Raw genomic sequence first — 22,930 nt, 5'->3', positions numbered from 1 at the left:
TTCTTACCTTCTTCTTCCCCTTCCCTTTTCGAAAGCTCATAATCTCCAATCTACCTTTTCACCCCACCATCAACTTCATTAAGGCACGTTAGCACAGCCTGCTTTTGGTTTTCCATCACAGCTCTTCGTGCCGAATGACTCCATCAATAGAGAAATGGTCGCTCTTCATGCCTGGGACATAGTGATAGTCCTATTGCTTTGTTTTACCCCTCGTGGAACTACTGAATTCACGTCTTGGACGATGCTTTTTGTTCACACCTTCGGACTTCGCAGCCTGCACTTCGGCCCATGAACCGATGTAGATCGAGAGATTTTATCGTGGTTACTGCAGCATCCTATGGTACCCAAGAAGGCTTGGGGGGAGAGAAAACTTGTCAACGAGATATATCTATCGAGTAGAAACTTATAATCTGATTCAAGAAAGTCCACAGCTTAACAACATTGAAGTGATTTCTTCCGTCAATTCTAATAGCGTCCTTTCCATCACTAAGTAACAGCCACAATGAACATTAAAAACGTGACCGAGGCCAACATGAGCTTGCAGTCCGTTAAGTCGCACACCCGCGAAACAGTCACAACTCTCATCGGATACATGATCGCTCAAGGCAAAGCCGATTACCTCGGAGAACGCGTGACCCAGCTCGAGCATTCACTGCAATGCGCTCATCTCGCGCGGAAGGATCCATTATACAGTCAAGATGACGAGCCAGTCATTGCCGCCCTTCTCCACGACGTCGGCCGATTTATTCCAGCTGCTGAGAAGATGGGAAAGATGTACTCGGCAGACGGCGAATATCTTGGGCGGATGAGCCACGAGATTCTAGGCGAACATTATTTGCGCACGCTTGGGTTTAGTGATAAAGTCGCTCAGTTGGTGGGCGCTCATGTCATGGCTAAGCGGTATTTGACGGCCACGGACAAGGGTTATTATGATGGATTGAGTGAGACGAGTAAGAGGACTTTGAACTACCAGGTAGGTGACGAACATTGCTTGTGCGGATTTTGAATAGCTTTGGACTGATCATTGAGTATCCAGGGAGGTATTTTCAATGAATCCCAGGTAAAAGAGGCGCATAAAGACCCATTGCTGCAAGCAAAGCTTGCCGTTAGAAGGTGGGATGATCTAGCAAAGGTGCCGAACATCGAGGTGCCTGATTTGGCGGAATATGAAGAGACCATCTACGACTGTTTATTAGGTAGGTTTTCAGATTACCGGAGATATCAGAGATAATATACCCGAGCATCCATATGACTGACAAGCATAGAATCACGGACCAGATTTACTCTGTACTCCAGACAATACAACCTGCCCATACAACCGGCGGTGGTGATTTGAATCGACGGATTCGATCCGGAGTACCTCGAGTCGGGCATTCAATCAGGAACGCTGCCAACGTTCAATTCCTTCGTTGAGAATGGTTTTCATGCAACGGCAAAGAGCTGTATGCCATCATTCACCAATCCCAACAACGTGTCGATTATCACTGGCGCGCCACCGTCTGTTCACGGAATCGCCGGCAACTTTTTACTTGACAGAGAAACGGGCAAGGAAATCATGATCATGGACGGTAGCCTTTTGAGAGGTTCCACAATCCTTGAACAAATGTCTTGTCGTGGTGTAAGAGTGGCTGCGGTCACGGCCAAGGACAAACTTCGCAAGATATTGGCCCATGGCCTCAAAGACGCAATCTGCTTCTCCGCAGAGCGGGCTGGCGAATGCACACTTGAAGAGAATGGGATCGAAAACGTTGAAAAATGGATTGGTAGGGCAGCATCGAGTCGTTACTCTGGAGACTTGTCCTTGTTTGTGCTTGATGCTGGAATCAAGCTTCTAGAAGAGGGGAAATCCGACTTCTTATACCTCACTCTTTCTGATTACATTCAGCACAAATATCCGCCAGAAAGCAAAGAAGCCAATGAGTTCATGGCTGCGATTGATACTCGCTTACAATAATTGGCTTCCTTAGCACGTGTTATCGGTGTTACAGGCGACCACAGCATGAGCCAGAAGTCAAATGCCGATGGGGAGCCCAAAGTCCTCTTCCTGGAGGATAAACTGCACGAAGAATTTGGAGCTGGATCGGCTCGCGTAATCTGCCCAATAACGGACCCATTTGTCCGCCATCACGGTGCTTTGGGGTCGTTTGTTCGATTGTATCTCAAGGATCTGACAAATATTGACTCCGTGCTGGCATATTGCAAATCGCTTCCCGAAGTTGAAATTGAAGTAAGCGGGAAGGACGCGGCAGAGAAACATTGTGGTCATATCCAAGCCTAATGCGGTGATTGGCTCGAGAAAGTTAGAGCATGATCTGTCCAAAGTGAAAGATCATCCTCTCCGATCACACGGCGGGTTAAGCGAGCAAGCCATTCCCCTCATCATGCACAAGCGCACCAGCAACGCAGCCAAAGCAGTTGCTGCAGCAAAACAATGGAGGAATTATGACATTTTTGAGCTCGTGCTGAACGGGTCAAGGTGATAGGCATCAAGGTGATAGGCACTAAAAGGGGTACCAGGATCTCATGGATTGTAATGAGTAGGATGTGCGCCAGTCGCAACGGGGTAATGAAACACCCAGTCGTCTACGTTAGGAACACTAGTTAGGAAATCAAAGTTTGTGATGCTTTCCATCCAGGCCATTTCCGTAGGCGAGTGCTCAAGTGTAGCAGGTAGCTGTTGCATGGGCTCCTGGGTAATGCGAGACTGTTCTTGACATTTCCACAGCAACTTCTGAAGACCTTCCGCGATGGCAACCAAAAGATGTTGTGGATGCATATAGTGTGTGATCTCGTTCAGCGCAGCGACGGTGTGACTTACTAAGAACAATATCTTGTCGGTGTCAATGCGTATAGTGTCCGTGTACTTGGTGGCTACCTTCAATAGGAACACAACGGCGAATGCGATCATCGTGTCAAAGTACAAGGGTAACCCGTGTAGAAAAGATCGCCTCTCATCATCAGAAACAATGACGTTGAGAATTGACATGGCAGATAAAACCCCCATATTTGCGATTTCTTCTAGTTCAGGGGGTAGAGACTGGCTCCTTTCCTGCACCGTTGAGACTCCACGAAAGGCATGCGAACAGAGGTAGAGCTTTGCAAAGTTCCAGTGCATTCCAACTCCTTTCTGCGGATAATTTCCAACATTCCTGTGGGGTCGAAACGTTTCATTCCAGTCCGCGTACCAGATGTCAAGTTCAATGGAATAACGCCGGAGTTGTGGAAGGCATTGAAGTGGTATGGGAGTCTCCACATCGACGCCACATGTCAAACACATGGCCGGTAATAGCCCATGCTTTTACCTGGCTTATTAATCGTGTATCGTGCTCAGTTGCGTGCTCCGTTTCCAGAAAATGGCCAGCAGAGTCGACAATCAACTTCTCGCGAGACATTGAAGGTCTGCTGTAGGCAACCGAAAAGTGGTGGGCGCACACGTAGACTAGATAATATAAACGAGCTTGGAGATATCCTTCACGATCACCCTTTAGAGCTCGATATATACCATGGTGAAGCTTGAGGTCAGAAGCAATTCTCACGGCTGCGCCAATTAGCATTTGTAGTAAAGACCGATAATAAAAAAAGGACTTACCAGTTCCAATCAGCGCCCAGGACAACTCGTGAAGCCAGAACGCTCCGATACACAGACCCCGGACATCATCTACATTTGAAGTAGTGGATAAAGTAATTGCTGTTGCTAAGGATTTATATTCACGATAGCAGATATCGTACAAATGGCCTAGAGACGGGGCGTGCAGCGCTCCAACGGTGCAGACGGCAGCCGTGAGAAGTGGCGATCGTTTGCGAATAGCGTCGAGGCTGGTGAGATCTCCGAGTATTTTATATAGAAAATGATCAAGGCGTAGGTGATAGATATCAAATAGGGAGAGAGCTTGTCCCAGTGATAAGACTCCAACTGATTAATCAAATCCAGATACCGCGAAGCTGGCATATTGCCCGATGAAGCTGTTGTTCGTAGCTCCGATACACATGAGGCAGGAATTGATGCGGGGCCGCCTTGAGAATCCATCACAACCTGCCATCTCGGAGGTGGGTGTTGTGATGATGTCGAACTCGTGGTGGACGCATCGTTTAACAGTTGCGGCTGGCGCTGGCGGGGGGGATGAGCTTGCCCTTGGTGTTGGAGCTCCGCCACATCAATTCTAGAAACGACCTGATCCATCGATTCTTCCAAACGTTGGATCTTCTGGGACATGACTTCCTTCCATCTGCCAACATATTCAGTGTTCATAGCCTCACCGCGGGAACTGGTGGGGTTTTCCTTACGTTACATCGTCCTCCAGTAGGATCTGCAAACTCCGGTTGACAGTGCAAGACAGCCCTCTCTTCTTGCATCTGGAACACGGTACTTCGCCGTCTTTCATATGACATTTAACCTTTTGTTTCCTGCATGCTACACACGCAGTAATCTTTCGGGATATATCTGGAAGTTTTCTGTCGCCGAAGGACTCGCGGAAGGCGCGAACCACCGGCGGGGGTGATGGAAACGGGTCGCCCATGATGCGGCTATTCACACTCAGGGCTCTCTAAGGTTGTTCTTCTTTCTCTGTTCCCTCCTTTGTTTTATTGAATTTCTGGTGTCTGGTTGCCAATTGCTGTGTCCAGTTCCACCACGGCAGCAACAAAAATATCATTCATGTCCATAGTTCACTACCAAGAACATTCCATATAGTTAATCAAGAGCTCGATTATCCAATCAAATCACAATGACAGTAGCTGTACACACAGGGACTTCGTGCCGACGTGAGGGGACTAAGGCCCTGAACCCCAGCTGCCGCGGGGAGCACGTGGGGGCCGAACGTCTTTCAAATCGTTTGACAGAAGTTAGGGCTAGCCGAGCCAGGCCCTAAGTCGACATCTCACCCACGTGCTGAACAGCTTTGTTCAACCACCACAGTACTTCTCTCCGACTGTGATTGCCGCGTTATCTTGTATGGAGAGCGATGGATATCTCAACCTGACCATCGGTCTTAGTACGTCTTGTCTGAATACGAAAGGAAGAACTTATTCTGTACTGACTAGTTCCTGCAGTTGTTCCAATCCTCGGATACCTTTACTTTCCAGGGGGCGCCGTGTCTACAGTCGATGGCGACGTAATCAAAGCTTGGGCATGATCGTGGGTCAAATTGCATTTGGCGCGCTGGCTGATACATGGGGTCGGCATACCATCTATGGCAAGGAACTGATGCTGACATTGTTTGGAACATTGATGGTCATCTTGCTGCCTTGGAAGAACTTTTCAGCCTCCGCCGTTACGACATGGGTATCAGTCTTTCGCGTCATCACAGGAATCGGAATTGGAGCTGGTGGGTGGCACGACCTCGTTAATGCTTGCTACTGATACTAAATTTTTATTTTATTCTTAGACTATCCACTATCTTCGTCCCTCGCAGCTGAAAAGAATCCATTCGGCACTCGTGCCAAACAAGTCTTGATGGTATTCTCAAACATCGGCCTGGGAAGTTTCACATCGGGCATTGTTTTCCTCATTCTGCTTAAAGCTTTTGAAGGCTCCGTCGCAGAAAATCAAAAGCACCCACTACTCCTATAGGCTCAGTTGATGTCGATCGGAGACAATCCCGAACCGAGATGAGGTCGGCTGCTACTAAAATCGGTCCGGGTTCACGAAAACACTTACTACGTATAATACCCCCAGAACGGCTCTGATGCTCACTGCGGCAGCTTCAAGTCCATTATACTCCGTAGCAGTCGACTTTACCAGCGCACGACGCGTAGAGCTCGAGGTCGCGCAGAAAGCGTGCCACCTTCCTAAAAAGGGAATATCCAGCCCAACAAGCCGAAAGCGGATAGTGCGGGATCAGCAAAGCGACGATGTCATAGGTGGAGAATCGCTGCGTGGGATATCCCACCAACCGTGGCGTGTCTTGTTTATACGTACAATAAAAAATAAATACAATATACTTCAGAGTAATAGATGCGACAATCAGATGATGGTCCCGTATAGCTTCAAAATTGCTACTTCGATGCTTGGCCAAGACTCACGGCTAATATAGATACGTACGTAGTTCTTGTAGCCAGAAAAGATGCAAAGCACGCGATGGAGCGATGGCATCATACATGTACCGCTACCTCGGACGATGTCCGACCGATCTCGCTGCCATATTTAGAGCGGGGCAGGACAGTACATGGCCCATGCTGAATGACGGAAGAAAAGGAACCGACTACGAATACCTGCATAGCGGTAGTTAGTGGTTACGTACTCCGTGGTAGTGCTCACATAGAAACGAGTACCGGTACCTGGCTGATCAACAATTGTTCCTCCTGTCTTGGCCAGGGTGGGTAGGGAAACCCCCCCACAGCGTGTGTAAATAAATTGTCACCATGTTCCCGTGTGTTGTCGTAGTTTTATCCTTTACCGATTTCCCCTCTGTTCCTCTTTCTTGATTCCATTCTTCAATCTACCAAATAACCATAAAAAATGTCTCTTGGAAAGACCGCTACACTCAGCACCGGTGCCACCATTCCGTAAGTCACTATTGAGGTTTATATAACTAAACACGCGCATTACTGACACATGCTAGTCTGCGAGGATATGGTACTTGGCAGGCGGAGCCCGGCCAGGTCGGTGAGGGTGTCTACCTTGCATTGAAGGCCGGTTACCGTCATCTCGTGAGTTCAAGTTATCTCGTCTTTAGCATTGGCGCATTACTAATTGTTTGCGCTTCTCCAGGATCTTGCTAAAATGTAGGCGACACAACGGACAGCCGAATTCGTGATTACACTAACACGATAATCAGCTACCAAAACCAAAAAGAGGTCGGCGAGGGTATGCGCAAAGCATTCCAGGAGTTTGGCATCAAGCGTGAGGATGTTTTCATTGTAAGACCGCCAATGAGTTTCCAAAACAAAAAAAAAAAATTGCAGCCTATATACTAACCAGTCGATTCAACCCGACAGACCTCCAAATTGTGGAACAGGTCCGTGCAAGATTCACCTATCATCACGACAACAAGAAATCGCTGACATGACCACAACAGCCAATTCCACCCCGATGTTGTTGAAGCCGCTTTGGACGACACCCTCCAGGAACTCGGCTTGGAGTACCTGGATGTATGCCTACCCACAATTCAGCTCGTACAGAAATAACATACTAATGAAGCCCTCTTAGCTCTACCTCATCCACTGGCCAGTCGCCTTCAAGTCAAACAAACAGATCAACAACCTCTTCCCTCTGCAAGCTGGAAATGAAAAGCTGATTGACATTGACGACGATATTTCCATTATTGACACCTGGACAGGTATGTTCTTGGTCAGTATTGGACAAAAGAATACCAGCTAATTTAGCACACAATAGCGGTAACCAAGTTGCCCAAGAGCAAGGCCCGAGCTGTTGGTGTTTCCAACTACAGCATTGAACACGTGAGTATAATCAATCTTAGTCTCAGTATTCTTAGCTAATATAGGTCGCTCACTTCAGATTGAAGCCATTATCAAGGCCACCGGTGTTACCCCTGCCGTGCTCCAGATTGAGCGTCACCCATACCTCCCCAACCCGCCTTTGATTGAATATGCCAAGTCGAAGGGAATTCATGTCACCGCCTACTCGGTATGAAATGTCCCGATCATCGATTTGGGTTGTCCACAAAAGCTTATTTTTTTTTTAATTACCTAGGGTTTCGGAAATAACTCCATTGGCTGGCCTCTTATCATCACTCGACCAGAGGTCAAGTCAGTTGCAGAGAGAGCTTCCAAGCGTACCGGCACAACCATCACTCCTGCTCAAGTCCTGTAAGTTACTTCGTCCCATGTCGCATTTGCTTGAGATGAATCTTACTTACATTTCCATGCAGGCTTGCCTGGGCCCAAGTCGGCGGCCACAGTGTCATCCCCAAATCAGTCACTGCCTCCCGGATTGTCGAGAACTTTACCGACGTCGAGCTCTCTGCCGACGAGATTGCTGAGATTGACGCTCTCGGAAAGGAGAACAAGCGCTTCAACGTCCCCGGTATCATTAACGACCCTCTGTGGCCCATCAATATCTTCCACACCGAGGAGGAGGATGCACACACTGACTACCATCAGGTTATTGTCTCCAAGTGATCCGATCATATATAGCTTGACGTAGGAGTCGTATATAAGTTAAAAATCCATTCATTGGGTTGTCGCGGACAAATCTATCTAGCATATCTTATCTCTCTAAGAATTCAGCGACCTGTTTACTGCATAGGTACCTAGGTAATGTTGTGATAAGTTCTTTTCATTGATATTTCCTGGTATACAATTTATCCACAGCTGCGGCAAAAGAAAAAAAAATCGTGACGGAGAACACCACCAAACGCCTTACCTGTATATATAAGATGGACATCAAATTCATTAAATATCACCATCCAATAGGCACATTCTATATGTTTATAATAAAAAGAAGGGTTGTTGGTAGGCTATTAGAAGAAAGTCGAGACAAGAGCTATCACCGCCCCCTCGGCCCCATATCCATCATAGCCTCCTTCCTCTTCTGCTGATCGCGTGCAATCTTCTTGAACAAAGGATGATGCTGCGTCTTCTCCTTGAGCTGCTTGTTTCGCGACTTGTTGTATTCCACGTACGCCATGTCTTCGCCACCAGCAAGACCGCTGAGTGTCGCTGCGCTGCGTTTCGCGATTGCCTTTTTCGCTCCTGCCCGGCCGCCGCGTTGGCCGCCCGAACGCTCAGCGAAGAGGTCGTCGACTACGTTCTCGACTTCAGCGGAGGTCTCGTTTTGGAGCATGACTTCTTGCAAGAGTTCGCGGCGCTCGGAAGGGGTGGCGTATGCAAGACCCTCGAGGTTTTCGATGCCTTGGAGGTGGGTGATTACTTTGAAGGCGTAGCCTTGGTCGACAAGGAAGGCCTGTCGTTTGGAAGAGTAGTACATCTCGTCTGTGTCTTTGGAGACGAGGGAATAGAAAAAGGCGTTGAAACCTTCGTCGTTACGACGTTTGGCTCGAAGGATACGGCCTAGCCGCTGTGCTTCTTGACGACGAGAACCATAGTGCGACGAGATTTGAATCAGGCAGGTGGCTTCGGGAAGATCGAGGGACGTATCACCAATTTTGGAGAGGAAAATGGTATTCACTTGTTCGTTGTGTTGAAAGTTCTCCAAGATGCGCATACGCTCGTTTTGCGGAGTTCCGCCGTAGATATAAGCTTTGCCTAGTTTGAGAGCATATCGCTGCAAAGCATAGACGTTGTCGGAGAAGACGATGATTTTATCACCGCGTTTCTCGTGGTAGTCAATCAAGAACTGACAAGCCTGAAACTTTCGTGGGTTCATGATATACAAGAGGGCTGCTTTACGCGAACTCTCCCGCATGTACTCCGAATAAAACTCAGTGGTCATTGGGCACCACACTTCGGCACACTGAACCTTGGCGATATGGCCCTGCTCAGCCAACTCCATCCAGTTTGCCTCGTAGAGCTTGGGGCCGATCAAGAAGTTCAAATCTTTAATCTTGTCATCCTCTCGAAGAAGGGTCGCGGTCAATCCTAGTTTGGCCTGACATGCAATACTGGACGTGACTTTTCGGAACATCGATGCCGGTACAACGTGCACTTCGTCAAGAATCATCAAACCCCACTCTCGTTGGGTAAGCCAGTCCATCATCTTTTGCGCATCATGTGATCGGGCTCTTGTTTGGGAAACCATGGAATATGTCGACACAATAATACCGGTTGACCGCTTGAACTTCTCTTTATTGTCCGACGTAAAGATGGCAATATCACCAGGGTCGATATTTGACCACCGTATAAACTCGTTCCGCCACTGGACGACAGACATGGAGCTGGTGCATAACACAATGACACCTTTCTTGATGGTACACGCCGCGGTGATACCGACAAGCGTCTTGCCAGCACCACAAGGCAGAACGATAATACCACTCTTGGCTCGACCATTACCGAACATTTTACTCAGGCTTTTTTCTTGATAGCTTCGAATCTGAGCATTTGGCTTCAAGTCAATGTCCAACGTAGGATTGTCCCTGTCATTCCGGAAGTCGTACTCTTCAAGAGCTGGGCATCCCATCGCCTGGCATCGCGCTTTGACCGACTCGACATCATCGTTGGGTATCTGAAAACTGTGAACCTGTGCATCATCCTCGTCGTCGTCCTCGTCACGAATAGTAGCCAAAAAGTCATCCTCTTTATTGGTGGTGTTCACTCCATTAGCCCCATTTGCTTCGCCGGAACCTTGATTTGCTTGTGCAACACCAGCCGCATCTTTAGTACCGGGGATGACCAGGCCTGCCATCTTTGGTGCCGCCTGCTGGATAATGCCTTCTGATCCCTGGACTCGCTTTGTTCCAATAACGTCGTCTTGGAGCAGCATTTGCAGCATCGCGGGGTCTGTGCTTTCCACATAATATTTGTTGTTGTTAAGGACGAGCTTGATTTTTCCATAAGACTTTGTAAAATCAACGATAAATGATCGGATCGCATCCGGGATTGGTGTCTTGGATAGTCTGTCCAAAAAATGAATGATATCCTTTGGCTCCAGACCAACTGACACCGCCGCATATAGACTATTACCGGTCAGTCGGTACTCATGTAAATGCACTGGTCGAGACAGCGGTTCTGCAATGGTCGTCAAGAAATCAGCCGCCTGTGACGCAAGAGGTGAAAAACTCTCCAACGTAATCGTGCCTTTAAGAGGCTCGATCCACAGCGGTCGGTTGGCATGATCCGGTTTCAGCGGCAACGATGAAAAATCCTTGTATCCATAATGGGGGTCACTCCTGTCTGACACAGCTTTCTTATCCCTGCTGAAGGCTTCGAGCGAGAACTTTTCGACTAGTTGTGCTGTCCGTTCCTCCTTTTCATCATACTCTGAGTACTCATCGCTGCTATCGAAACTCTGCGGTGTATCGGGCACGGGAGTCGCTCTTTTTGACGCTCGCGCAGAGGAGGTATCGGTTGCTTTGCGTTTTGGGGCCATGGTCGCTGATTGATTGTGGCCGAGAAACGAATGTGAAGATGTGTGTACCGTACGTATCCTGGCGTAGCGACAGGCGCTCTCAAGCCATAAAACGATGGCCTTTAACGACAGCAGTCGGATCCCAGCATGTCCTAGATGCAGATGTGAGCTACCAGGACGATCGCGATGTGAGATGAGGGACGAGGAAGAGAAGTGATGAATAAGAAGTTATTGGTGAAGTAGGCTGAAGCGGTCTTGGCAGTCACTTGCTTGGTAAGCTACCAACCAATCAGAGGTTAGTAGTCCTTGAAAGATTCCGGGACCGACTCTACGACGTAATCCCGAACGACTATTTAGGGCTAGTCGGCTGCAGCTAGACTAAGAGCCGGTTGGCCGTCCGAGCCGCCAGAACTTATTCACTCTCCTCGTTGTCATTTTTTTTTTCAATCGAGTTCAGGACATTGCTGCGAGAGAAGATGAATACGGTAAGCTTGTCACTTCCTTCAATTGTATCATGGGAAGAATAAATGGAAGCTGATACCTCTCTCAGATAAAATCTACCTGGTGAGCCGAGAAAACTCCGTCCTATGTCCAGCTTTGACTGATCGAAGCGATTGCACTCGACAGGTACGGATGGGGCGTGCTTTGCGTCGGTTAGTGACTCCCTCATGCAAAATCGACTCATGGAACAATTGTTCTAACCCTTAATATTCATCCAGCCGGCGGAGGTGCCTACTACTTCGCCAAAAAGTCCGTCAACGCCGACCGCGCAGCCCGCTATGAAGCCGATATGAGGCGCAAGACCCAACTAGCCGCAATCGAAGCTGAGGATCGTCGACGTGCCGCTGCATCTGGTCCGCCGCAGGAAACTCGGAAACCTACAGATGACCCGTCCTTGCAACGCGCGAACGCCGGTGCGGTCTCATATAACGCGAGAGATGATGTAGCTTCGCCTAGCAGAGAAGCTGGCCAGGACCCGGCACCAACGAGACATGAACCGGAGACCGATGAGCAGGGATTGCGTGAGAAATCGAAATATGAAGCGACACAGACGTTTCGACCGCCTCGAGGAAATCGGTTTAGTTGAGCTGGGCTGACTTGGTTCTCGTGTGTATGGTTGTATTATATATAGATTGGAGAGAAAATCTTGAGGCTCTGGTAACGGCAGCTAGCTTAATTTGGTCATACGGAGTCATTGTACTTGCCTACATAGGTTTCAACCCAGTGGATAACCAATGGCTGCCCACATGCATTTTTCGTGACGAGGTCATTGGATTGCTCTAAAGGGGTGGTTCAAAGATTGAATTATGTTAATTTCTGAACTAACTATTCATATGCAAACTCAAAATACAATATAGCATGCCCATGCCCATGCCAAACGCCAGATCCGCGCCCTAGAATAACCCCCCCCCCCCTCCCTGATATGCAAATGTTGAATGCTGTGAGCTATATATCTTGTCGATATGTTGAAACAAAAATAAAAGCAATACCATGAGCGATAGGTGCATACTCGTTGGTAACGATTTCATTGCACCTGTTCCCATTGATGGGGATAAAGCTCTTGGTGCCGTGACGCCGTGATTCTGCTGGTAGTCTGTCCCTGTCGTAAATCAAGACAGACGGGTATTTTATGGTATAATGAAAGTGAAAGATCGGGTATAATGTCGTAACGTAGTTGCAAAATTAGGTGAATGATGTCGAGTTGGTCTACCGTGCATGGAAGCAAAGTGGTGGAAGGGACCGTTCCCTGGGAGTATGTCAGATATCCTTCCTGATAAGAATGATCGGAGGGTAATCCGAACTACAGAGGCGGGCTCACTTATGGGAATGAGGATAGCCGGTGTTCTTCTCTCGAGAGCTTTCTAATGCCGGCGGAACAAAAGGCAAAACGACCATAGAAACCAGACATGACGAGGCGACAAAGCGGGATGTGCGAGTATCAGGGCGAGGACGGTGGGCGGAGAAATGGCGCACTGAACTGCGGAGTCCTGAGGCTGTAGTTGAGATAGCCATGTTGGAGATTCGAGAGAGTGGTTGGTGATACACGAGGCTGACCAACTAACTTATTGGTTGTTTTGTTGGGTTATGGTTATAGTTTCGAGACACTTGTGATCAGGTAGAGACTGTCGCAGGACGGATTAACTGAAAAATTAAGAATGCAAAGAGCCATGAGCAGACACAGCCCAATATAACTAAATAGTACAGAGTAAAGCCAGGCAGGCACCTTTGGCCATAGTGGAACTCCCACCTCTGCCGCTCTGCGGGACCGAACCTCCGCAGGCAATGGCGCCCAATCAGAGCTCGCCTATTATTAATTCCTGGCCGGCCGACTGCCGCTTCAGCCTTGTCTCATCTTCATTTGCCTCACGTGCAGCACGTCTTTTCCCTGCTGGATCTGGATTATGGAACGCTGAATAAGAACCTTGTGGCCGCCTGACTCATAAGTTACTTGTCTCATACTTGCGAACCTTCACTATACTCTGTAAACCCCTCCCAGTTCTGCTCACTTTTCTGCCCAAGCGGATATCACCGACACATGCTCATCAAGCCTGAAAGGCTCCTCCTATCGATAACGCGGCCTCCCTAGCGCGTGTGGGGAAGCTGGCGGTCTTCTTGCCGAAGTGTTCGGCCCCGAAACCCACAATGGAATACTTGGCACGTGAGGTGATCGGAAGAGTCTTTTCCCAAGCACCTCATCTTGCGTCAAATTATTCGCATATGCCGATCAAATGCACACTGAATCATGTTCAAGTACTCGTTACAGAGACATAAGCAGACGAGTCATTCGTTTTGTGGGCCAGAAATAGAACAAACGGTGTGCAACATGGACGTCTATTGGTACATCTACGACCAACCCGTCTTTAACCGTCACCACGCCATCTCCCTCCACAGCCGGTGAGCCCCATCTAGGGCAGTCTTGATCATGATCATGTGTGGGAATCGTGGGTGATTCATAAGGTGATTCTTACTGCGTGATTAAGTAAGTACGTCTTTTTAAATTGGTGGGCTTCCAATGCCACGCCAGAGAAAGACAAGCATGGGAGGTATCATTTATGATAGCTTTGCAAAAACCACCTGTCTAAAAATGTAGATTCAGGCTTGACCAGTGCATAGACTGCCAAGGCTTCGGGCGGGAAATGTATGTGGGTACATGAAATATTGTAAACAGAATCTGCACTGATGCTACACCGTGGTGCTTGTAGCATGTTGAAGGTCATAACTCCCGATATTGCCAATCTTACAGCCAGAAAACCAGGGATGCTGTAACGCCTCGCGTGCTGTAATACGCTTCCGTGGGTCTAGATTGGTCATTCCTCGAATAAGATCCTTGAAGTTATCATCGGTGACAGTTGGCCAATCTGAAAATGGTCTATATGAATGGTAGTCCGCAGCTCGATCATCCCAGAGCATACCTAGAACTTGGGAGTTCACTTCCTCGTCACTAACATGCGTAATTAGTCCATTTAACCCTTCTCTATCCCCCCAAAAAGAAACTTGACGCCGGAGGCGGACAATATGAGGAAACACGCCCTGGGCTTCAAAGTCGCTTAGGCCTTCTTCTGCTCCAAAGACGACCTGGCCGAGCATAGCATAGATACACTAGTACGTTTTGACTGATTAGCTTTGGTTGCACCTTACTTCAACAAAAAAAAAAAAAAAAAAAAAAAAAAAAAAAAAAAAAAAGAAAAAAGAAAAGAAAGAAAGAAAGAAAAACACATACCACAGCAGCGAACAAAAAGATATCGGACGGTTTATTGAGCTCTCCCTTAAAATGGGCCTCTGGGCTGCGCCAGCTATCATTGCCAGCCAGCATTCCTTTAATACACCTTCCTTTCGGAAGGTAATCTGCATTCTCGAGATCTATGATCTAGACGTGCTCAACTATCGTCTCGGACCCGGTGCCGCGATAGTTGACCATAATATTATCGGGTTTGATGTCTAGATTGGTGTGTGAGTAAATCTCAATGCTACGTTGTCAGACCAGAAAGCGACCACCCACCCAAGTGAACGATATCATGGCTATGCAACTCAGCAATACCACGTAGACTCGCTTTCAGAATTTGCTTCCTAGCCTTTGTCGATATTTGATTCTTGACAAGGGCTAGTAAGTCATCATCCATGTATTTATACACAAATATTCATTAATCAGAAATCGTGTCACATGACAACCGTAAAAGGGACTTCTATGAAGGCGTGGCAATATATCCTGATTGAAACTCGAGTAAATGGCAGTAGGAATGGCTTTCAAAATATATTTATCCTGTCCAGAAGTAGGTGTCTGTGAATACACGCAGCCACGTTGTGCTGAAGTCACAGAAGACACGAGCACTCACGTTGCGAGCCAAACCGGCCAAGATGTGGTCTTTCTTGCATCAGCGTCTTCCGGCAGCCCCTACCCATTCGCTTGGTAACGGAGACATTCTATGATATTGGTTTTGCCAGAACGCTTTTTGCTAAAGACGAAGGTCGACCAGTGTGCAGCACCAACAAATAGTTGCTATGGTTTTACTTTAGTACCTCGCGGGAGGCAACAGGCTACTATCACCCATACGGAATGCACAGAGCCATCAAAACTGCTCTCTCATAAAACAGTGCTAGATAAGCCAGCAAGCACTCGCAAATCAAGTTATGGATCTGTAGCCTGATGTTGTTGTACAGAGTAAACAGGAACATTTGGACAATCGCCAAGACTTCAGTCAGGTGATTTGTCCCCACAGTGGAAGACCAGCGGCCCAGAGCTTAACGCTTAGCTATCGCCAGCTAGTTGGTTTAATAGTTAACTTTGCCTATTGCAAAGGTTTTGTCATATCAAGACGGCGACAATGGCCGTTCATCAGCTCGCCATCGCAAAGGCGTCCTTTTCTGCATCCCTCTTACGGCCCGATCCCACATCTTTGTCGCGCGACGACATCACCACATTCCACGCTCTAGTTGACAACGCTTTATCGCATTGCTCGCGCATCAACGTCCAGGTCTGACCCGTTATGTCCTTTGGTAGCTGAGGTCGAGACGTGATATACTAAATGTTGCCTATAATGGTGAAATAGACTTGCAAGGAATGGTTGCTTCGTCATGTTGTCCCCTCCTCAAACAGAGTCGGTGTGCTGGGGAAATACCTAGTCGCTTTGTCAACGTCGTACGAGTTGGCATCCTCTAAGGATCAGCCTGTGTCTTCGAAAGCCGCCAATACAAAGCCGTCTGGGAAACGGAAGCGATTACATATTCTCTATTTGTTGAATGATGTGTTGCATCACACGAAATACCATTTGAATGAAGGGGTTGGCGCGTTTGCCAGCTTCAGCAGCTCGTTACAGCCGTATATCGTTGAGCTTGTTGGTCTTGCCGCGTTATATGATCGACAGAAAAATCCTAAACATCACCGACGCTTAAACCAGCTGTTAGATGCCTGGCATAGCCATGGATACTATGCCACCGAGTACGTCAACAAGCTGCGAGAGTTGGTCAAAAATGCAGACTCGGTTGATGCGATCAAGGCAGCTGTTGGTCTATCGGAAGGCACGACAGACATTCAGCCTACCGGATCCAAGAGGGACGCGCCGTATATAATGCCAGCGAGCCACGGTGATGCATCCACGCCGTTTTATGATTTACCAGCCGGAAATTTCGTTCCCCATATAATCCCGGACTCAACTACTCCGATACGGCCAGATATTGTCAAGCCACTTCAATTCTTGGCTGGTCCAGCTGATCAAAAACTCGTCGGCGTGCTGAAGAAGTTTTTCCAAGATGTGGATCATATATACGGATCGATCGAATCCGCTCTCCCAGAAAACGCGTCATTAGATGTGGACGAGCTTGGTCAGACCGTTCTCCGTGATGACAAAACTGGGGATATAATTGACGCTGATACTTATTACGGATGGTCGCGAGAGTTCTGTCAACAAATGAAAAAGAGGAAGACGAAAGGAACTTCTCGGCGCAGTCGCAGTAATAGCTCTGGCGCGGACGAGCGTTATCGAAAACGCCGCTATAGCGACAGCGTTAGCCGTGACGACTCTCGCTCACGTTCGCGTAATCCTGATCGCCGACGGTATTCCAGGTCGCCTTCAAGTGACGATTCACGCGAAGTTTCTCGACCACGCCTTGGCGCGCAGCCACGATCACGGTCAAACTCATACTCACCCCGGCCGGCATCTCCACGGCCTTATCCTGCCTTTCAGCAAAACAATCAACTGCCCCCACCACCACCACCTCCTCCCAATGTCTCAAACCCTCCATATGCATATAGTGGCGCCGCATCATTTCCACCCCAGTTCGCAACCAATGTTCCCCCTGCGCCTCCGATGAATTACAGTAACGCGTGGCCTGCGCACGGGTTACCTGCACCTGGGTATCCAGTGGGCGGCCAACATACGGTACCTCCTGGAATCGCAAATTTCCCTCAGCAATATCAGCCGCCGGCAAATCAACCGGCTCAGTATGGTCAACCACCGCCATATCCAATGCCACAGATGCCCATGGGGGCTTTTCCGCCGCCGTGGCAAGGAGGGTACCAGGGTGGCCATCAAGGTAGTCATCAAGGAGGTTATAATCAAGGTGGAAATAGGTAGCATATAGTATTGTACAATAATCTTTGCCGATAGAAGTGGCAGCCATTGAAATATGCAAGATAAATACTACAATTTGGGGTACGCACACCATCGATTCGGGGTATCAATAAGTGTCGTGAGAATTAGATTGTCCCAAGAAAGTACATGCACAAAATCTTCAAAATAATAATAATAATAATAATAATAATTCATAAATGCATCAGCCCCAACTTCAGGTAGAGACCTCCTATATAGATCGATCCTAGCCCCAACCCGAGTACATATACTCTGTACAGAACATCCATGAAATTAGTTGCGTTGGAGGGCATTATTATAATTCCTATGTGAGCCTAGAATTATTTTTTATCACAATTAGGTATTTCCTCGTTCCATTCTGTACACAACACTTTAAGACAAACACAAAATGCTCAGTATCAACTCCAATCATGCAAACCCTAATTCACCCCTCTTTTTGATTATTTAATCTCAGAAAATTGGCACACAGCCCACAAATACTTCGTCCAAGGTTGACTGCAGAGAAGACCGACAAGTTAGCTTGGTTCAATTTGTAAAAAACCAAATAAAAAAAGGAGAAGGACTTACAAGAGCATTATTTTCACAACAACTTACGACATCCCAACACATCCCACCATCCCCGACGATAATATCTTCATCGTCAATGTCATTACAGCCATATCCGACTGCTGTATCGAATGTAAGGTAGCCCAGGTCTAATCCTAATAGCCCGTCCACAAGGCCGACGAGGCCATCTAGATTGTTATGCACAGCAGAACAACACTTGCGGGCTGTTCCGGCCCCGCACACCGATGCCCCCCCTGTCGTCGCAGTAGATGCAGTTGATTGTTTGGTTGCATCTGTCTTTGTGCCTTCTGTATGAGCGTTGGACTTGGTAGAATCCGTTTTTGACGTCTTGGCGGTGCCGACTTTGCCAGTTAATTGGTTTAGGCCCATACCAAGCAACCCGAGAAGTTCGGCAGCACCATCATGAACGTTGTTCATAGCTGGCGAAGTGGGAGTAACGATTGATTGCACAGATGTTCCCTCTGACACAGTGACAGTAAATGACTTTGTCGGCAAAGCAACCACGACAGACGACACCGATGTGGTTGATGCCGATGACGGTTTTAATGTTTGCGTAGTAGATGAGGTCTTTGATGCAGAGGTTGTCATCTTTGATGATGATGTAGATGTTATTTTTGCCTTTGAAGTCGTCTTTGACGTCGACGACGACGATGCTGTAGAAGCTGATTTCATATCAACTGGTTTCCTAGTCCCATCTGGCAATGGCATACCAGGCGGCAGTTGAAACTGCATATTACTCGGCATCGGCGACATAGCCGGCGTCGGGGTCACAGTAATGGTTTGAACACTCTCCACTGTAACGGGAGGGATTTCCGCCGGCAACGTAGTTGCGAACATTGGGTCATTCGCATGCTGTTGCTCATAATACTCGACCTCGCCTGCTCGACCGAGTAGCTTGTTATGATGCTTTCTGTGTGGTACAGCAAGGACATGAGGGGATGTGGAGAGGATGATTGCCAGGGCAATGGTGATAGGAGCGGGATCAAGAAACATCTTTCTCGTTGATGGTTTTGCTATTTTGAAACAAGGTTTTAGTATGATATTATTTGGTATTCAGGTGGAGTGCACATGAGGGACGAACCTTAAGATATAATAATAATAACGCACTTTTCAGATGCTTTGTGTGACTAATGGGTCTGCACTGCTCTCTTGTCGTATAGTAATGGGCAAATAGACCGGATTCTGACCTGATGATCAATGATGAAAAATAGAACTTCCAAAACTCTGACAAGTGGGCGTCGTCGCCCCATAAATAATGGAATTGATCACCATACTAGCCTTATGATATCTTTGAAATAATACAATGGCTTAGTAGAAAGGAATTACCTGCCACCTAGAAGAACTAGGTGGTGTTGAAGAAATTTCCCGTCTAGGCAATTCAGTGCCACAGAGAGACGCCACAAATGTCAACCAGCCTCCAAAGACACAGCGAATAAATGAGCCTCGGGGCATTCTTCTACACGGCAGAAATACTCCATTACCCCAGCCTTGAGATTTAAAGCATGGCTTTGGTGTAAGCATGGTTCTACTGAGCTTATGGTGTTCTAGAATATGGTAAGAAAGGGGCTCCTGGAATGTACACCAACCTCATCTACTTACCTAGGTATCCATCATTGAGCCACTAAAATCATTGTAATTAGAGATTGAGAATGTGTTATCTCTACAGTAATCAGCCCCGACCTTATTCTTACCCGTCATTGGTGAAATATTCGAGAGGTTAACATTCTTAACATTCCATTCATGGGTTCTAGCCTACATTCCACGGTATCCCGAGCGAACAATTAAGCACTCCGGTTATACAAGATGACCGAGTTCCAGACTCCCATACTATCTATGATCCAATTGATTCAATGTATCAAATACCATTCTGGAAAATGGCTAGTGGAAAGTTGCCCCTTGGCTAATATCACCTACACAAACTGGTTCTACAACCCAAGCCAATACCGACTCTTCTCAACGCTAAACTGCGTAGAAAGCTTTTCGTCTCCAGTTCCAGTAATCAGAACCGTATAATCACCCTTCTCAGATGCCCAGGACTTTCTAATCTCGTCCCAGAAGCTGGTTGCAATCTTCTTCTCAACCGTAATTGAGACAGTCTTCTTTTCTCCTGGCTGTAGATAGACCTTGGTAAATCCCTTCAATTCACGGGCGGGTCTTTTGATATTCTCGAGAATAGGAGGTTGAATCCATAGCTGCACTGTCTCTGCTCCACCGACCGAGCCGGTGTTGGTGACAGTCACCGAGGCGGTTATCTTCTCTCCATCTTCTAGAATAGGCTTCTCTGCGTCTACCTTCAAGGACAGATCTGATCGTGTGAATGTAGTATATGACAAACCATGTCCGAATGGGAACAATGGCTTGACTGCAGCCTTCTCAAAGTACCGATATCCCACATAGACATCCTCTCCGTACAATACACGGCCCCGCTCAGAGCCAAAGTTGATATATGATGGACTGTCCTGTAGACGGACAGGAATAGTCAAAGACAACTTTCCGGCTGGATTTACATCGCCATAAAGGACGTCAGCAAGACCATTTCCGAGCTCGTTACCTCCGAACCATGCTTGAGCTACGACATTGGCCTTGTCTGCCCAGGGTATGGTGACGGGCGTGCCGCTTTGAATGACAATGGCAGCGTTGGGGTTGGCATCGAGGACGCGAGAAATCAATTCATCCGTGCCCGGTGGCAGGTCCATGTTCTCCCGGTCATGACCTTCAGTCTCCCATTCGCCATTTAAGCCAGCGACAACAACAACTTGTTCCGTCTTTGACGCCAAGTCAACGGCCTGCTGGATCGATTCCTCCGGATTCAAACGTCTTGCTGCGCCGAAAGAAAATCCACCAAGACCAAAGTCAATAACGCTACGGCTCTCCAATTTCGATGTTGGCCGGCTACCGTATTGAAACAGAATCTTGTATGATTGTCCAGCCTTGAGCTCCTTGGAGCCTATCTCTTCAACCGTTGCATTGCCGAACATGGCTATTCCTTGTCTCTGGGTAGTAGCGTTATCCACGACAAGCTCACCGTCCACGAACAACTTTCCAGTGCCAATCACAATAACGCCAAAGTCGTACAAGCCATCCTCTTCCGGGGTGAAAGTTCCCTCCATATCGGCGTAGAACAACGACCCAGGAATACGTGGGTTCTTGTAATCCGCGAGGAAACCAAATGAGTTAACAAGATGTAACTCATCAACTAGCTTGCTGTCACTGTTCCTCTCTTCAGGTGGATCAAGGTATGCCTTGAACTCGAAGCCCTGCTTCTTTCCGTCAAGGGTCTGCATCAATGGTCCCAAGGGAGGAAGAGTTTGGTGCGCATAAGCGCCCTGAGAAAATTTGACGTCGGCTTTGCTTGCGTTGCTGATTCCTTCAAACGGAGTCACTGTGTAGTATGCTGGTAGAGATGCGGAACCACCGCCGCAGTAAGATGCAACTTTGGAGTTTGGTCCTATAACAGCGATGGATTTGTTCTTGTCAAAGGGGAGAACGTTATTGTTGTTTCTGAGGAGCACGATAGACTCAGCCGCGGCACGACGAAGGAGTTTCTGATCTTCAGGGCGATTGAGACCTTTCTCTTCGGCGTCAAATGGGATGCCGGATTCCTTGGCGTGGTTGACGAGTTTGAGGACGTTGCGCACTCTTTCATCAAGAACGTGATCGGCCACTTTTCGTGAATTGACTGCATGGGCGAGGTTTGATCCTCGCCATCTAGTTGGGCCTGGCATTTCGAGATCCAGACCGGCGTTGATTGCTTTGGAAGTGCTATATGTACCAAACCTAGAACAAGGTTAGAAAAAAAGAATTTTAGTTCTTGTTGCAAAACATATCAGATGATCTTACCAGTCACTCATAATAAGGCCTTTCCATTTCCATTCCTTGCGCAAAATGTCATCAATGATGCTTGCATTCTCGCTCACGTGAGTTCCATTAATCTTGTTATAAGCAGTCATAAAGCATGCCGTCTGGCAAATCCTCAGTGCTTGCTGGAACGGTAGTAAATATATCTCACGCAACGCTCTGGCAGTAACAATCGTATCAACAGCCATGCGCTCATGCTCTTGGTCATTAGCCACGAAGTGCTTCAAAGTGGCACCGACTCCTTTTGACTGAACACCTTTGCAAAAGTGACCCGCTAGGATACCAGAAAGCAATCCATCCTCGGAAAAGGATTCAAATCCTCGACCACCAAGAGGCGAGCGCTGGATATTGATTGTGGGACCGAGCAGGACATGGACACCCTTTGATCGGGCTTCATCACCTAACAGTTCACCAATCTGCTCGAGTAGCTCAACATCCCAAGTTGAGCCGAGGGCAGTTGAACATGGTAAACATGCTGATGGAACTCCATTGAAGAAACGAGTTCCGCGGACGCCGTTTGGTCCATCTGAGGTGCGGACAGATGGGATGTTGAGGCGTTCTATTGGGACTGTGTGCCAGAAATCGTTTCCTATTAGACTTATCAGCATAATTCACTTGAGGTGTATCGATAATTACAATTATATGTAGAATATCGTTGGTTTTATTTACCAGCAGTAAGAGCAATCTTGTCGTGCAAGTCCAGCTTCGAGAGCGTCTTCTCAATATCAAGCTGCACCATGTTGACACAATTTGACTATAATTCTAAACAAGACAGTGAATCATTCTTGAACAAGGATCAAAAATGACTTCAATAATCGAGCAAGGAGGGGAAGAAGCTGAAATATAAGCTGATGCAATCGCCCATCTAATTCTAAATCCAACCAGTAGTAAGAGAAAGTGCCGAAGTTTAGCCGGCGGATACCCTCAAAGCAAAGAACCGAAGATTAGCCGGCAGCAAAGCATTGATTGAATGGATGGAATCAACTTCCAGACC

The 22,930-nt window shown here is 47.6% G+C and overlaps 12 protein-coding genes across 12 annotated transcripts; 6 read left to right on the top strand and 6 right to left on the bottom strand.

Moving 5' to 3' along the window:
- Positions 1 to 502: 502 nt before the first annotated feature.
- Positions 503 to 1,954, top strand: EYB26_004301 (uncharacterized protein; the record flags this gene model as incomplete). Its single annotated transcript, XM_054263595.1, has 3 exons — positions 503 to 973; positions 1,037 to 1,196; positions 1,383 to 1,954. The coding sequence occupies 3 exons, from the start codon at positions 503 to 505 to the stop codon at positions 1,952 to 1,954; spliced, it is 1,203 nt and encodes a 400-aa protein (XP_054119570.1).
- Positions 1,955 to 1,999: 45 nt separating this feature from the next.
- On the top strand, positions 2,000 to 2,480 carry EYB26_004300 (uncharacterized protein; the record flags this gene model as incomplete). Its single annotated transcript, XM_054263594.1, has 2 exons — positions 2,000 to 2,227; positions 2,301 to 2,480. 2 exons carry the CDS (start codon positions 2,000 to 2,002, stop codon positions 2,478 to 2,480), a joined length of 408 nt encoding a protein of 135 aa, XP_054119569.1.
- A 41-nt stretch (positions 2,481 to 2,521) lies between these two features.
- Positions 2,522 to 4,517, bottom strand: EYB26_004299 (uncharacterized protein; the record flags this gene model as incomplete). Its single annotated transcript, XM_054263593.1, has 6 exons — positions 2,522 to 3,149; positions 3,211 to 3,538; positions 3,590 to 3,816; positions 3,936 to 4,226; positions 4,285 to 4,353; positions 4,420 to 4,517. The coding sequence occupies 6 exons, from the start codon at positions 4,515 to 4,517 to the stop codon at positions 2,522 to 2,524; spliced, it is 1,641 nt and encodes a 546-aa protein (XP_054119568.1).
- Positions 4,518 to 5,128: 611 nt separating this feature from the next.
- On the top strand, positions 5,129 to 5,569 carry EYB26_004298 (uncharacterized protein; the record flags this gene model as incomplete). The annotated part of the gene is made up of 2 exons (XM_054263592.1): positions 5,129 to 5,324; positions 5,385 to 5,569. The coding sequence occupies 2 exons, from the start codon at positions 5,129 to 5,131 to the stop codon at positions 5,567 to 5,569; spliced, it is 381 nt and encodes a 126-aa protein (XP_054119567.1).
- Positions 5,570 to 6,457: 888 nt separating this feature from the next.
- EYB26_004297 (uncharacterized protein) lies at positions 6,458 to 8,079 on the top strand (the record flags this gene model as incomplete). Its single annotated transcript, XM_054263591.1, has 11 exons — positions 6,458 to 6,504; positions 6,561 to 6,648; positions 6,710 to 6,723; positions 6,777 to 6,858; positions 6,937 to 6,956; positions 7,017 to 7,089; positions 7,148 to 7,277; positions 7,334 to 7,398; positions 7,457 to 7,585; positions 7,652 to 7,767; positions 7,830 to 8,079. 11 exons carry the CDS (start codon positions 6,458 to 6,460, stop codon positions 8,077 to 8,079), a joined length of 1,014 nt encoding a protein of 337 aa, XP_054119566.1.
- A 367-nt stretch (positions 8,080 to 8,446) lies between these two features.
- On the bottom strand, positions 8,447 to 10,945 carry EYB26_004296 (uncharacterized protein; the record flags this gene model as incomplete). The annotated part of the gene is made up of 1 exon (XM_054263590.1): positions 8,447 to 10,945. The coding sequence occupies one exon, from the start codon at positions 10,943 to 10,945 to the stop codon at positions 8,447 to 8,449; it is 2,499 nt and encodes an 832-aa protein (XP_054119565.1).
- A 455-nt stretch (positions 10,946 to 11,400) lies between these two features.
- EYB26_004295 (uncharacterized protein) lies at positions 11,401 to 12,011 on the top strand (the record flags this gene model as incomplete). The annotated part of the gene is made up of 4 exons (XM_054263589.1): positions 11,401 to 11,409; positions 11,475 to 11,488; positions 11,552 to 11,577; positions 11,644 to 12,011. The coding sequence occupies 4 exons, from the start codon at positions 11,401 to 11,403 to the stop codon at positions 12,009 to 12,011; spliced, it is 417 nt and encodes a 138-aa protein (XP_054119564.1).
- Positions 12,012 to 12,631: 620 nt separating this feature from the next.
- On the bottom strand, positions 12,632 to 12,937 carry EYB26_004294 (uncharacterized protein; the record flags this gene model as incomplete). The annotated part of the gene is made up of 2 exons (XM_054263588.1): positions 12,632 to 12,671; positions 12,744 to 12,937. The coding sequence occupies 2 exons, from the start codon at positions 12,935 to 12,937 to the stop codon at positions 12,632 to 12,634; spliced, it is 234 nt and encodes a 77-aa protein (XP_054119563.1).
- A 1,170-nt stretch (positions 12,938 to 14,107) lies between these two features.
- On the bottom strand, positions 14,108 to 15,045 carry EYB26_004293 (uncharacterized protein; the record flags this gene model as incomplete). The annotated part of the gene is made up of 4 exons (XM_054263587.1): positions 14,108 to 14,524; positions 14,646 to 14,718; positions 14,821 to 14,863; positions 14,925 to 15,045. The coding sequence occupies 4 exons, from the start codon at positions 15,043 to 15,045 to the stop codon at positions 14,108 to 14,110; spliced, it is 654 nt and encodes a 217-aa protein (XP_054119562.1).
- Positions 15,046 to 15,747: 702 nt separating this feature from the next.
- Positions 15,748 to 17,496, top strand: EYB26_004292 (uncharacterized protein; the record flags this gene model as incomplete). Its single annotated transcript, XM_054263586.1, has 2 exons — positions 15,748 to 15,897; positions 15,973 to 17,496. 2 exons carry the CDS (start codon positions 15,748 to 15,750, stop codon positions 17,494 to 17,496), a joined length of 1,674 nt encoding a protein of 557 aa, XP_054119561.1.
- A 465-nt stretch (positions 17,497 to 17,961) lies between these two features.
- EYB26_004291 (uncharacterized protein) lies at positions 17,962 to 19,071 on the bottom strand (the record flags this gene model as incomplete). The annotated part of the gene is made up of 2 exons (XM_054263585.1): positions 17,962 to 18,006; positions 18,079 to 19,071. 2 exons carry the CDS (start codon positions 19,069 to 19,071, stop codon positions 17,962 to 17,964), a joined length of 1,038 nt encoding a protein of 345 aa, XP_054119560.1.
- Positions 19,072 to 20,003: 932 nt separating this feature from the next.
- EYB26_004290 (uncharacterized protein) lies at positions 20,004 to 22,675 on the bottom strand (the record flags this gene model as incomplete). The annotated part of the gene is made up of 3 exons (XM_054263584.1): positions 20,004 to 21,855; positions 21,919 to 22,525; positions 22,606 to 22,675. The coding sequence occupies 3 exons, from the start codon at positions 22,673 to 22,675 to the stop codon at positions 20,004 to 20,006; spliced, it is 2,529 nt and encodes an 842-aa protein (XP_054119559.1).
- Positions 22,676 to 22,930: the final 255 nt, after the last annotated feature.

The sequence above is a fragment of the Talaromyces marneffei genome, chromosome 3 (genome assembly GCF_009556855.1).
Source record: "Talaromyces marneffei chromosome 3, complete sequence".
Classification (NCBI taxonomy): Eukaryota; Fungi; Ascomycota; class Eurotiomycetes; order Eurotiales; family Trichocomaceae; genus Talaromyces; species Talaromyces marneffei.
Note: the sequence above shows the minus strand (reverse complement) of the source record. Positions and strands in the feature narration are given on the sequence as shown.